A 12,704-nucleotide genomic window follows, 5' to 3' on the forward strand; every position below is an offset into this window, starting at 1 on the left:
CCTTTAATAGAACCGGACTGAGTGTGAGTGGACACACACAGGTTGAAATCCATCGGCTAAAGATGCCACGACATAGAAAGAGAGAGGGAGACAGAGTGAAAAAGTAAGAACGATACATTAAAAAGGCATTAAGGATTATGGGTAATGGAGCAGGCCCGTCAGTGTGGATTAGCTAATGCTCATCAAGGAGTAGAAGTGTGTGTGTGTGTGTGTGTGTGTGTGCACGGCGCACATGAAAAGGGGGAGAATGTGTCCCTACATACACCCCTCAATAGTATGCTGCTCATGTCTGTGTGTGTGTGGTTATGTTGCATCCTTGCTCATTATTCCGTAGTGGTCGACTAAAGTGTGTGTTCAGCAGCAGCTTTTAAATAATGAAAGAAGATAGAAGATATTGGATGTGCACAGATAGCAGTGTGTGTGTGTGTGTGAGTGTGTGTTTGTTTGAAAAATGGAGTCCCAGGATAAAGAGAGATTGGGGGTGGTTGCAGTTTCTGATTTGATGCCCACAAACCCTTAACAAGCTACCAGCTAGAGAGAGAGAGCGAGAGGGGGAGCGAGAGAAAATAATCCTCTCTTAGCAAACTTATTTGATTTCTTAAGTGGGATAACCTTCATTTACAGTGGATATATTTACATACTGCAGAAGCAGCACTGTAGAAACGAATGATCAAGTGAAATATAATAACTGTGTGTGTGTGTAGTGTTGAATGGCCATTCCCTTTGAGATTCTACCCACTAGCACTCTCAGCCATAGTAAATCAATATCTGTCAATCACATACACACACACACACACACACACACACACACCTGGCTGCTGTACACACCCTCAATGGTTATTTGCCCTAGGGCACCTCAGAGCAGATAGTGGGGCAGTTTTGTCTGTGTATGTGTGTAGAGAGGAGAAATGTGGAATTCTGTGGTTTCCTTATTACTGTGCGGATTGTTTCTTCATGTAATCAACTCGAGTAGTCATTATCACTTGCAAATTGCAAGTTGCAATTCCCATATTTCCATTAGCATGGACACTTTCTGTACTAGATGTCAGCTGGTATTGACCTTTCCTGAATATACGTGTGTGTGTGTGTGTGTGTGTGTGTGTGTGTGTGTGTGTGTGTGTGTGTGTGTGTGTGCGTGTGTGTGTGTGTGTGTGTGTGTGTGTGTGTGTGTGTGTGTGTGTGTGTGCGCGCAAGCTCAGTGGAGAGACAATGATGAGAATTCCTGCTTGCATTCCTTTGGAAACTACTCACACACCGTACTTTGGGGTCGAACAGCATAAAATGTGTTTTATTTTAACTTTTCATTAAACCTTACCATGGTCAATCCATAACAATTAAGATATATATATATATATATATATAGTGACAGAATACATTTTTTAAGTGAACTGTACAGTCAGGGTCTGTAAATATTTCCTATCGGCCTTGTACAGCATGGTGCATTACTTATATTCTTTGTATATTTATTTAATATTTATATTTATTTAAGTATTTTATATTTATGTAATATATTTGTTTTTATGACAATGTAAAATGGAATTATTTAGCTGTTTTTTGTATGTACATTTTTGTCACACTGTGCATAAAGTATCATAGCATAAAGTTTATGAGTTGAGCCAGTCTGTGTAAAACTGCATCCGTTACAAAAATGTGAGTCACAGATGCTAGTGGCAGTGTTTTTGAGGTGCCGTGCTTGTCTGATTCTGGGTCGAGAACACAACAGTAACCGTTCTGTCTCCCTCTTCACCGTAAATACGTTCTGGATACATTTTAAGTCCATCGATCTGGATCCAATCATTTGATTTAATAACCACAAGACTAGTGGTTGAGGAGTGATTCTCTGATATTATTGTAAAGCGCTTTGAGTGTAGGCCAAGTAGACATATAAAAGCGCTATATAAATGCCTCATTCATTCATTCATAAAGCTGGATATGTCCGTCCAGTCTGAAAAGTGTTTTCCGGGTTGGTTTTCCTATAGGCTAAAGTATATTCCGGCCCAGTATATTTAATAACGTCCTTTAATGGTAGCCTAATGCTGGTAGATTGGCACCTGTTGAATTTTCTTTTGTTAAAACAAAACACACACACAAACGGAAGACTTCGACTTTAATCTCAAAATATTTTGTCTTTAATCTCGAAATGTTTTGACTTTAATCTCTCTTTTTTTTTTTTACTTTAATCTCGAAAGGCTAGATTTTTTTTTTTTTTTTTTTTTTTTTTTTTTTTTTTTTACACGTTGCGGTTCAGGGCTTCCGTAATCACCACCTGGAATTCTGGAAGAAAAAAAAAGAAAAAATCAACTGAAAGATAAACCTCTGATAGTAAATTTTGAGTACAAAAAACACTTTATTTAATCCCTAAAGCCGCTCTTTCTTCATTAGTATATATAGGCTGTTTGTTCTGTGTGAAATTACATTTGTTCAGTTCAGTTTTCCTGCAGCTGCACTCATTACTGGATTAAATTAAACATTCACCCAACTAAACACAGTCTTGAGTGTATACACACACACACGAGGCTGGCATCTGTGCTGTCCACTCCCTGTGTAGATCTGCTTATCCACGTTTAGTTACTTGACATTTGTCATGCCACATATCGTTAAAACCTGCTGTTCAGTGTTCATAGTGTTTGCGCCTATATGATCTTTTATGTGTGCGTGTTACTCGATTGTGTGTGGGTGCACAAGGTAAAGATGGAGTTTATAGGTGCATATCTCTGGATAATGATGTAAAATAATTGCATGGATGCTGCATCTGTGAATCTAATAAAGAGCTTATTTATAGAACATTTTTATTGTTTGCAGGCCATTACATGATTTGTTCCACTACAATATAACCAATTGAGGTTTCTTAGGCTTCATTTACAGATGAGTTTAGAAGTTTTGTCTCTGTCTTAGTCTGTCTGTCTGACTTTTAATAGATGGGTTTTGGATTTTTTTGGCTTTAGATGAGGAGAAAAGTGTATTTTTGTTTAATCAAAAGTGAATTGCAGAGGACTAGATGTTTTTTTATGATGTGTGTGAGATTTTTCCCTTGACCTCTTAAGTACACCTTGCTCTGTTTCTTTCTGAGGGTGATTTCCCAGCTGGGTGGTTCCTTGGAAACCATAAATGGCCCACCTGCACGGTCCAATCACACTTTTAACTGACACCTGAGAAACAAGGTGTGTGTGTGAGTGTGTAAAACCCCTCTATCTCTCTTTACTGCTGCCCCTGCCTTTCAATTACACTCTAATAGAGGGGATTTCTGCCTCTTTTGAGACAGCTCATCTAGAGGTGTGTGTGTGTGTGTGCAACAGAAAGAAAGACTCAGAGTCAGTCAAACTTCAAATTTAGCAAAACTGCAATAGAACTGACAAGGGATTAAATGTAAGTTGATAAAAGTATTATATAGTGCATTTGCACGGCTCTGATGGTCTCATTGGGTTTGTGTGGAACTGAAACCCAGAGACTTGTGGGTCGAAGGCTCAAACTCCCGCAGTGATCCGCCACTCTCTTCCCATCACGTTCCCGGCATAGTCAGTCATGCCACTGATAATCTCTCACCATCCCTATGAATAATGTGACTGCTGTGTGTGTATGATCATTAGTATTATACCAGAGGCCTTGACAGCTTCCTGACGGTATGCTGTGACACACTCACACACACTGTCTCTTCATCCAGTCACCAGAATCTCTTCTGACAGCTCTTACTGGGAGCAGATCTTCAGCCGCTCCAGGGAGTCAGGAGCTGTGTGTGAAGGCAGGGGCAGGAATGGGAAGGAGAGCAGAAAACTTGTCAAAGCGTTTTCCAAATCTACTTCCACTTCCATCCAAATAAGTGTGACCTTCACCTCAACTAGACAAAATAGAGAGTGAGGGGAAAAAAGAAGAAAAGAGAACAAGAATAAAAGGTTGAAGTCATATTAATCAGTGTCATTTTATTTATAAAGCACCTGTCAATCATCTATAATCCTACCAGGGGGTGGGGCCAGGGATTGACCCTGTCAGTTTGTGAGTGTGTGTGTTTTTTTATGTTGGATTTCCCACTGGTTCCCCTCCGCTGCTGTTTTAGGTCACGGAAAATGGCCCGATGGAAGTGGCCTGGGACTAAAGCTAAATCGGTCTCATGAGAAAATGCTTTGTGTGTGCAGCAAAAGAGCTGAAACCGATATGTGCAGCACTCTGATGATGGTTTGATCCTTTTTAGATGGTCTCTGTTCTAAAAGTAGGTGTGCATGTATGTACTTAGCTACTTTAATCAGGGGTCTTTGAACCCTTTTCAGGCCAGGACACCTTAGTGGACAAAGAAACAGAGCAGAGACCCACTTTACATATTTTATCAAATAAAGAATTGCATTTTCGGCCTGGCATTATAATAACATGAATTTAGTACTATATTAATGTGTGTTTTTATTTTTTATGTACAAATTCATATTTTATTTTACTCTAGAAGGCATTGTTAAACATTATTTAACTTAATATTGTTTTGAAAACATATTTTTCTTTTTCACAAAAATTAGCTGGAGATAATTGACAGTTCAGGTGAAGTTAAATGACTGATCCTTGCAATACCACCTCAGACCCCCTTTTCCAGATAAAAGAATCTTACAAACTTTTGGACACATCCAGGAATGTCCTTTATTGGAAGAACAGTTCATGAATAATATATTTTTTATGTTCTAGAAGTGCAAATACATCTACGATATGTCCTCATTTAGATAACTAAGTCTCTGTGTGTGTGTGTGTGTCCACTTCAAAGACATAGAGGATTATGGGTGAAAGGGTTTAACTTCATGATGGTTTGACCCTTGGGGAGAGATGGAGGGGGGTTAAGAAAGTGTGAGAGTGAAATAGACTATAGATAATGTTCAGTTTGAGAAGCATGTGGAATGTGTGCGGACCCTAATCACAGGTTCAGAGGGGACGTTTTGTGAATGTCAGAGGAGAGTGTGTGAAAAAAAAAACAGAACCATGAGAAGCAAAACTCTTAAACCGGGGCTGAAATGAGGAGCGTGTAATTTTCACCTTCTAAATGCTGTTGTGCTGTTAGCCTTAATTAGCACATTTAACTGTCAGCTGGCTAAGTTATGACATCCTCAGTCCCAAAAATGTTAAGCCAATTGCGGTGGTTCACGCCTACTGGCCAATCAGATTTGAATATTATGGCCGGACCTGAATGGATGACACTGCGATGTCGCCGTAGTGATAATCACCCTCTTAGTTCTGGAATTTGTTTAATGTCATGTTGCCGAGTCAACCACGGTCATGGTGATTAGCTACGGGTCTTACAACTCAAGTAACAATGACCCAGAATCCAACATGGGCTGATATGGACTGATGTCCCCGTGTAAGACACACAGACACACTCATACACTGTGCCATCCCGAGTTCACACAGACAGGACCCAAATCATTCTAGTGATGGTCTTTGTGCAACACACACAATTTATAGGCGTTACTTCAAATTTGGCTGATTTTTTTATTTTTTTATTTTATTAAAAATTACAGATTTGAACTATTTTGTTTTATATGGGGATCACATAAAAATAGTCTAGGAGCCTTTTTTATTATGCCTTAATCATTATATACAGTGTGTGTATATATATATATATATATAGTTTTTTTGTTTTTGTTTGGTTTGATCAGGACACTTTTTTCCAAGTCATCTCAATGGCAAAAAGTGTCCCAATCACCCATGAATTCACCATTCATTTTGTGATTTTTGCCTCAGAGCTAGACTCAAACTCAAACTATAAAAATCTAAGCAAATAGTGAAAACAAAATCAATATTGTGCGAAAAAGTGTTTAGATACATTTTCTTTTTCAATCTTTTGCCCCAGTAAAGATTCTTTGTAAAGTTACTATTTTTGAAAGAAGAGAACAGTTTAATACAGATCACTAGTCTATTTTTGTGTACTTTTCTAATATTAATTAAAAAATATTATTTAATTGTGTTTATTTATAAATTGCTAGCTGTGAAATTAACCTATTATTCCAATCATTAATAATCCAGAAATTAAGTAATATTATTCCAAAAACATTGTGTATGTCATCACTGTCATTTGCATCACAAAATTATTTTTAACACAATACATCATTTGAGATGTGATGAAAATGAGCGCTTTAATGATTTTTAGAGAAAAAGTAACCGAATTTTCCATGATGCATGCATATATCATAGACAGTGGGACATATTTGCTAGACAACATTAAATGAACTATAGTGAGAATGTGAAAAGTGTGTTTTATGAGGTTTTATTTTTATTAAGTCCACTGTGCCTTTAGTAGATTGTAGCTGAAATGACGTTACCTTCTGCATTGCATAAGAGACTTTTAAAAGTACTTTCAGGAAGAATTAGTCCTTTAACAAGAAGTGAATCCCTCATGTGAATGTGCAAGTGTGATGAATCAGCTGTTATTGACGTCAGCTGCTCATGCTGACGTAATGCTCATTTGTTAAAGTCGTGGGATGTTGTGGTGTGGGACAAGAGTTTATTACCTTCTGAACTCCAGAGTGTGTGTGTGTGTGTTTGTGTATCTGTGTCCTCTATTCAAACTTTATGAGTGAAACACCCTTTATTTATTGGCAAACATATTGAAATGACATCTTAAAGCTCACAATTCCTTTGGGTCACAACTACCAGAAACAATACGAAGAGTTCAGATGCAAAAGCCTCTAAGTGCCATTTGAAATTTTCTTCTAGAATGATCATTTTTATCAAGCTTGTATATTTAAGTTCAGTGATTTCACTTAAATGGCAATGATAATTAACTATTAATTGTTATTTAAGTGAAATTACTGAACTTAAATATACAAGTTTGATAAAAATCATCATTAAAGAAGAAAATTTCAAATGGCTTTTAGAGGCTTTTGCATCTGAACTCTTCATACATTAACAGGACATTGTGAGTGTACACACACACACACACACACACACACACACACACACACACCCTAACACACACAGCTGTAGTCTTTGAGTTTGAGTACAGTATCAGAGTACCTCTTGAAGTCAAGGGGTTTAAAGTTTTTAATAGAAAGATTATACAGCAGCACACACATCAAATACCCAACGTTACCATGGTAATCAGAAAACCAGACTGGGGTTAAGGAGCATTATTATCTGGGACAGAGAGAGTGAAAAAAGGGTTTTGTCCTATAAGTCCTTAACCCTCCAGAAGTGTTTGCACTGAGCCCCGCAACCATGGATCCTTGCCAAACACACACACGCGCACACACACGCACACACACACATTATACATTACAGATATCCTTAGGTGTGTGAGCGAATCTCTACAATCCTAAAAAGGTTTTTACATTTTGTGTTTCTAGGGGGTTGCTAGGGTAATTTTTAGTGGTTACTAGCATGATTTGGATGGTTGGCAGTGCATTGTTATCACTATGCATTTACTAAAAGGTTTTGTAGTGTGTTGCTAGGGCAAATGTTGTGGGTGGTTGCAAAGGTGTTTCTAGGTTGTGTTGTCGCTGATTGTCATTTAGTTGCAATTAAGTTACAATGGAGACTTTATGTGGTTTCCAGGGCAATTGTCAGTGGTTACCAGGGCATCACTAGGATAATCACCAGGGTGTTGCTAAGGTGCTTTCAAAGGGGCTTCAGTGTGATTTTATGCACCTCCAAGGCTGTTTTGCATGGACACAAGGGCTTTTCAATGTGGTTTCTATGGTTTTGTGGGTGGTTGCCAGAGCGTTGCTATGCGGTTTCAAGTGAGTTTATATGTGGTTGCTAGGGCAATTGTAGATGTTTGCTAGAGTGTTGTGGGAGGTTACCGGGGTGTTGCTATGCAGTTGCTAAGATGCTCTCATTGGGATATTAGTGTAGTTATGCAGTTAAGGGTGTTCTGCGTGGATGCAAGGGCTTTTCTAGGTGGTTACTATAAGGCAAAGTTACTGAAATCTAATACTTATGGTTACTGGTTTGTTCCAATCACTAACTAGCTCGTCGTACACACAGAGACTTACACAATCAGCCTGAAGAATAGCTCTGAGTCTTTTAGACCATCTGATCCCCTTTCTCTCCTTTAACTCTCTTTCTGTATCTCTCTCCCCTCCCTTTTCTTCTAATTTAAAGTTCATTCTATCTATCATTCTGACAGAGTGCCTGTGTGAGAGAGTTTTGTACTTGTGTGTATTATTTTAAATGGACTCAGGGCTCGTAGCTGACCTGGGAGATCGCTGCAGTCACACACACACTCACACTTGCCGAAACTTGCTGTTTGTTCCTGACAGGGCTAAGATCTGCCAAATTCATTATCTGGACTCCATTTGAAGGGATTTGTGTCTGTCTTTGTTATGTGTATACACAGTTTTATCTCAGAGAATGTAGTAGTTTATCTGAAGCAAGAGGGTTTTAAAGTGCATTTATGTTCACTTCTATGTGTCTGAAACACTCAGGCTGAGAGAGAGAGTCACAATTCAGAGATATAATTCATGTTAGTGTGCCAGCGTGTCCTTGTTGGACCTACAAAGACTGAAACGCAAAAGAAAAGTCAGCTAGGTTGGTTGTTTCTTTCCAGTACAAAGACTGAAAACACTTTACAAAGAATGCCATTTCTCTTTGTTTCTCCTTAAGAAGAATAACTACCTGCATTTGCTTAAATCGAATCAACTGATTCATTGAAAAGATCTGATTCAAAAGAACTGTTCATTTATGAATCAGACTTATGAACTCTCATGCGGTCGTGCAGGTTTTGAACAGCATGGGATACTAATGGCAAAATTCACTCTTTTTTGTGTGTGTGTGTGTGTGTGTGACCTATTCCTTTATTTCTCCCCTGCATGTGAGCAAAGCCTTTTCTCACGTTTCGATCTTTCCTTTCTCTTTCGCTCCCTTACTGGACGTTCTGACAGTTGGTCGCAGTCCAGAGGAGCCGTTCAGCAGAACAATCGACTCCTTTCTCCTCTTCTCTTTCACTCTCTCTCGCTCTTTCTCTCTCTTCAGGGTCTCGCTTGCACTGAGCGTCATGAACCGAGAGGCTTATGACACAGTTACCTCCTTCTCTCTCTCATTTGGCTTGTTTTGTCTGGTGTTGTCATTGTGACATTGAGGTCTTAAGGTTAATTATTGTTTGTTTATTTTGGATTTAGCAGCATTTAGTCTGGTTTTAAGCCCTGGTTCCTGTGGAAGAGCCTCCCTCCTGTGTGTGTGAGTGAGTGAGTGAGCAAGTGTGTCCTGCTACAGCCTTGGCTGTAATGATGATGTATGATTTGCTGCGTTGGCACAGGCTCTTTGCTTAAAGAGATGTGAAGGGCGCTGGGATGCACTTTTCTGCTCTACTCTTGTATAAATCTCCCAGGATGGGGGGTGTGAATCTTGCTGGATGTACTCGAATGCGGGCCTGCGGTAGCTCATATTAACTGTGTTTATAGTAAATTAGCACAGCTAATCAGTGTGACAGCGCTACAGAGGGACTGTGTGTGTGTCAATGTGTGTTTTATTATGAGACTTCTGCTGTCTGCCAGTGTGAATAGTTCCATTATTCACAGCGATAGAAACAGAAAGAGAGGAAGAAAGAACAAAGCACTTTTATATTTGGTTCGGTTTGTTCCTTAAAATACATTTTGAAAAAGTTCACACGCTGGAGGAAAGTCTTGTTTTTCAGGATTCTGTACATTTTAGCTGTGCATGTGCAAACTGCGTATGTGTGTGTGGGGGGTAAAATCTATATTCAGTGGAGTCAGTAGGTCTCCTCTCATCTTACTGGTGATGCTCACTAACACTTATTAAAATTCAACGCTGCAGTGTGTGTGCGTGTTGCTAACAGGGTTTTGGAGATGTAGCAGATTTTCAAAAATTGTAATTTATCACTCTCTGTTGTATTATCCTCTTATAACACTTATCTTTTATCTCTGTCTTCATATCAACATACAGATCATAGTGGGACATTTAGAGTTAACTTCTTTTATTTTCAAACCGAGTTAAATATATATTTCTATCATCTAGCTTAAACCTAAAACTCACACATGTATACAGTTGTGAACATACATTTACATACCCCTGTGTAATCTTCAAAATGTTCATATTTGAAGAGAATTGATAGGGATCTTAAAATACATTTTTTTAGTACTACCCCGAATAAGCTATTTTTCCACAAGACAAAGTTATGACTTAAATTTACACAAATGAATTAACTCATGTGTGCTTAATACTGTTTATTGTTACCTGGACTTTATATAAACATCTGTTAAGTGAAATAGCTTATAAAGGGCAGTTTTAGCTAAAAACCAAATGCAATTTTTTATTATCGCTCTTATTTTTTTAAAATGTTTAACATGTTGCAGATTCTGCAAATGTTGTAAACTTATGACAACAACTGTATGTACTTAAATACAGCAATAATATGTCTTTTGAACGTCAGAAAGAGATGCAGAAAGAAATGTAAAGATTTTTTTAATCTTTTAATCGTGTTTTATTTTGGCATGCATTCGATAAAAGGACTGAATGGACAAAAATGCTATAAAATGACCATACAGTTTCCTCTTAAAATCTTACATACTGAACTCCTACACACACACACACACACACAGTCTTAAACCCAAAATATGAGATAAAGTGAGAACATTAAAATCAAGAAATGTGTAAATACGTCAGTGTGTTCAAATATCTGACTGTTTTGACTAAGTGGTTGACGATTTTTGCAGTTTATCTGAATGATATGCTTCAAAATGATAGTGTATAGAGTCAGACCGCTCCTCTCTTGTTCTCTCCTCTAATTCAGTATTTCCTTACCCTCCACATGCTGAATATGACCTAGTGCAGTAAGCAAGCACACACACACGCACAGTCGCACACTGCAGCAAATAGATGTTGTTGGTCTGAAATGAGAGCTGGACGGTGTTCTGACCGAGTGGATCTTGGCTTTCAGTTTGTGCGTTCAGTGAACCTGGACCAGAACCATAAAAAGACCAAAATGAAAGGCTCTACAAAACCGAATGCTTCATATGTGTATGTGTGTGTGATATGAGATCAGATTTCTCCCTCCTCATCTCAGATAGGACAGTAGCTTTAGACCATCTGCTACTGAAATAAAGCATGTGTGAGTGTGTGCGTCTGCATATCTGAAATATCATGGCTATTATCAGACAAATGTATTGTAGGAGCGGGTGAAAAGGGGGTCAGGAAGCATTGAAAAATAGTTAGGAAAGGGAAATGAAAAGTCTTAAACACTTTTTTTTCTGATGTCCAGCTTTCGTTGTAGAGAGGAAACTCCACATCCACAGCATCACTGTCACAACAAGCAGGACGACTAAGATCCGCCACGGCAACAGCTGCCACGACAACCAGCATCCCAGTCAACCATCTGTGTGGCAGCTGTCTGCTGTTTATAACTGATAAGGAGTTCTGGTGGTCCTCAGAAGATGATGACGATGATGATATGCAGCTCGCTGGTCCTCCTCGGGCTGATCGGCATCAGTTATTCATCTAGCGGAAGTTCACCTTCCTCACCCCGGATGAAGCTGTCTTATAAAGGTGATGAAACCTTGTATGTACACAATTATGTCTGTATCCATGTGTTTGGATTTACATTTGAGTGTTTTTGTGTGTTCTCCAGATCTTCAGCAGTTTAACGGCGTTAAGCGGTTTGACTTAGAGCGTTCGTGTTGTTTCGGAGCTCTCCTATTGGACGAGGAGAGGGGGCGGCTGTTTGTTGGAGCTCGTAACTTTCTTTTATCTCTCAGCCTCGACAACATCAGCAAACAGGAACAGAAGGTAGAGCACATTACTTAAAGGAAACATCTTCCATTCTGTTTGTCAATGTCAATCATTATTTTTAACAAAATCAATCATAACTCCCTTTGGGATGGAGTCACAAAGTTCACAAGCTTGTAAGATATTTCTTAAATGCAATTCTTGAAAACTAATTCTGCAATTCTTAAAGTGTTCATAGATATTTTAAGACTATATATATATTATGTATGTATATTTTCATATACTAAATATTATATATTATATACCACTACAATATTATGGTAATAATATCTGTTTTGTTATGCTTAATATTTAAAAACAATACAATAAATTCATTCAACATCTTTCCTTTTGAGATTTATCTTAAATTTTGAGGTTATTTGCAAGGATCTGATTTCACCACAACATGTTCCTGGATCAACATTCAGATTTGAGGGACAGGTTTACAGTTTATGTCAAGTTTAGGCTTACAGCCATGTTTAGGTGTTTCTTTAGCAGTGTTATTCTCCTATTGTTCCCTCTGATTTTAGAGAGAAGTTATGGGTAGGGTTAGGTTAGGGATAGGGTTAGGACTATAATTTCGGACAGGAATGTTGTTCCAGGATCAAAAAACGTGTGTCCCAGATGTTCAACAAACTTTGTTGTTTGGTATGTTTTGTGAATCTGCTTTTAGCTTTTTTCACTCCTGTGCTCTCTATATTATATCTGTCATACATTTATTCTAATGAAGTAGTCCAGGAGCATAAACTGGCCCTGCTTATATCGACAAATTAAGTGATTACACGATTGGATATTTAAAAGCCTGTTTACACTTGTATTTTTTGCCGCCCACACGTGATTGTGTGTTTGTGCTAGAGAATCAGTGAAGAAGCTTTAGCATTTATTGTGTGTAATTTAAGTCAATCAGCCTTTAAAATCACAGCAGATGTTTTATGGTGGCCCAGGCCAATACCGATGACAGAATGACGGATTTTTATTTCTTTAGGAAGGAATGATTTGTGAGAGTTGTCAGTCACTGT

The 12,704-nt window shown here is 38.3% G+C and overlaps 1 protein-coding gene across 4 annotated transcripts in view; it reads left to right on the forward strand.

Annotated features, from left to right (window-relative positions):
* The window catches only part of sema3b (sema domain, immunoglobulin domain (Ig), short basic domain, secreted, (semaphorin) 3B), a 63,359-nt gene that overhangs the window by 37,211 nt on the left and 13,444 nt on the right, over positions 1 to 12,704 (forward strand). For all 4 annotated transcript variants that reach the window (XM_089119581.1, XM_039678744.2, XM_089119583.1 and 1 more), the window contains 2 exons: positions 11,183 to 11,466; positions 11,549 to 11,706. In XM_089119581.1, the coding sequence (XP_088975707.1) occupies positions 11,355 to 11,466; positions 11,549 to 11,706 (270 nt within the window). In that variant the 5' untranslated portion in view covers positions 11,183 to 11,354. The remainder of the gene's footprint in view (positions 1 to 11,182; positions 11,467 to 11,548; positions 11,707 to 12,704) is intronic.

The sequence above is a fragment of the Pimephales promelas genome, chromosome 14, assembly GCF_988280905.1.
Source record: "Pimephales promelas chromosome 14, fPimPro1.hap1.1, whole genome shotgun sequence".
Lineage (NCBI taxonomy): Eukaryota > Metazoa > Chordata > Actinopteri > Cypriniformes > Leuciscidae > Pimephales > Pimephales promelas.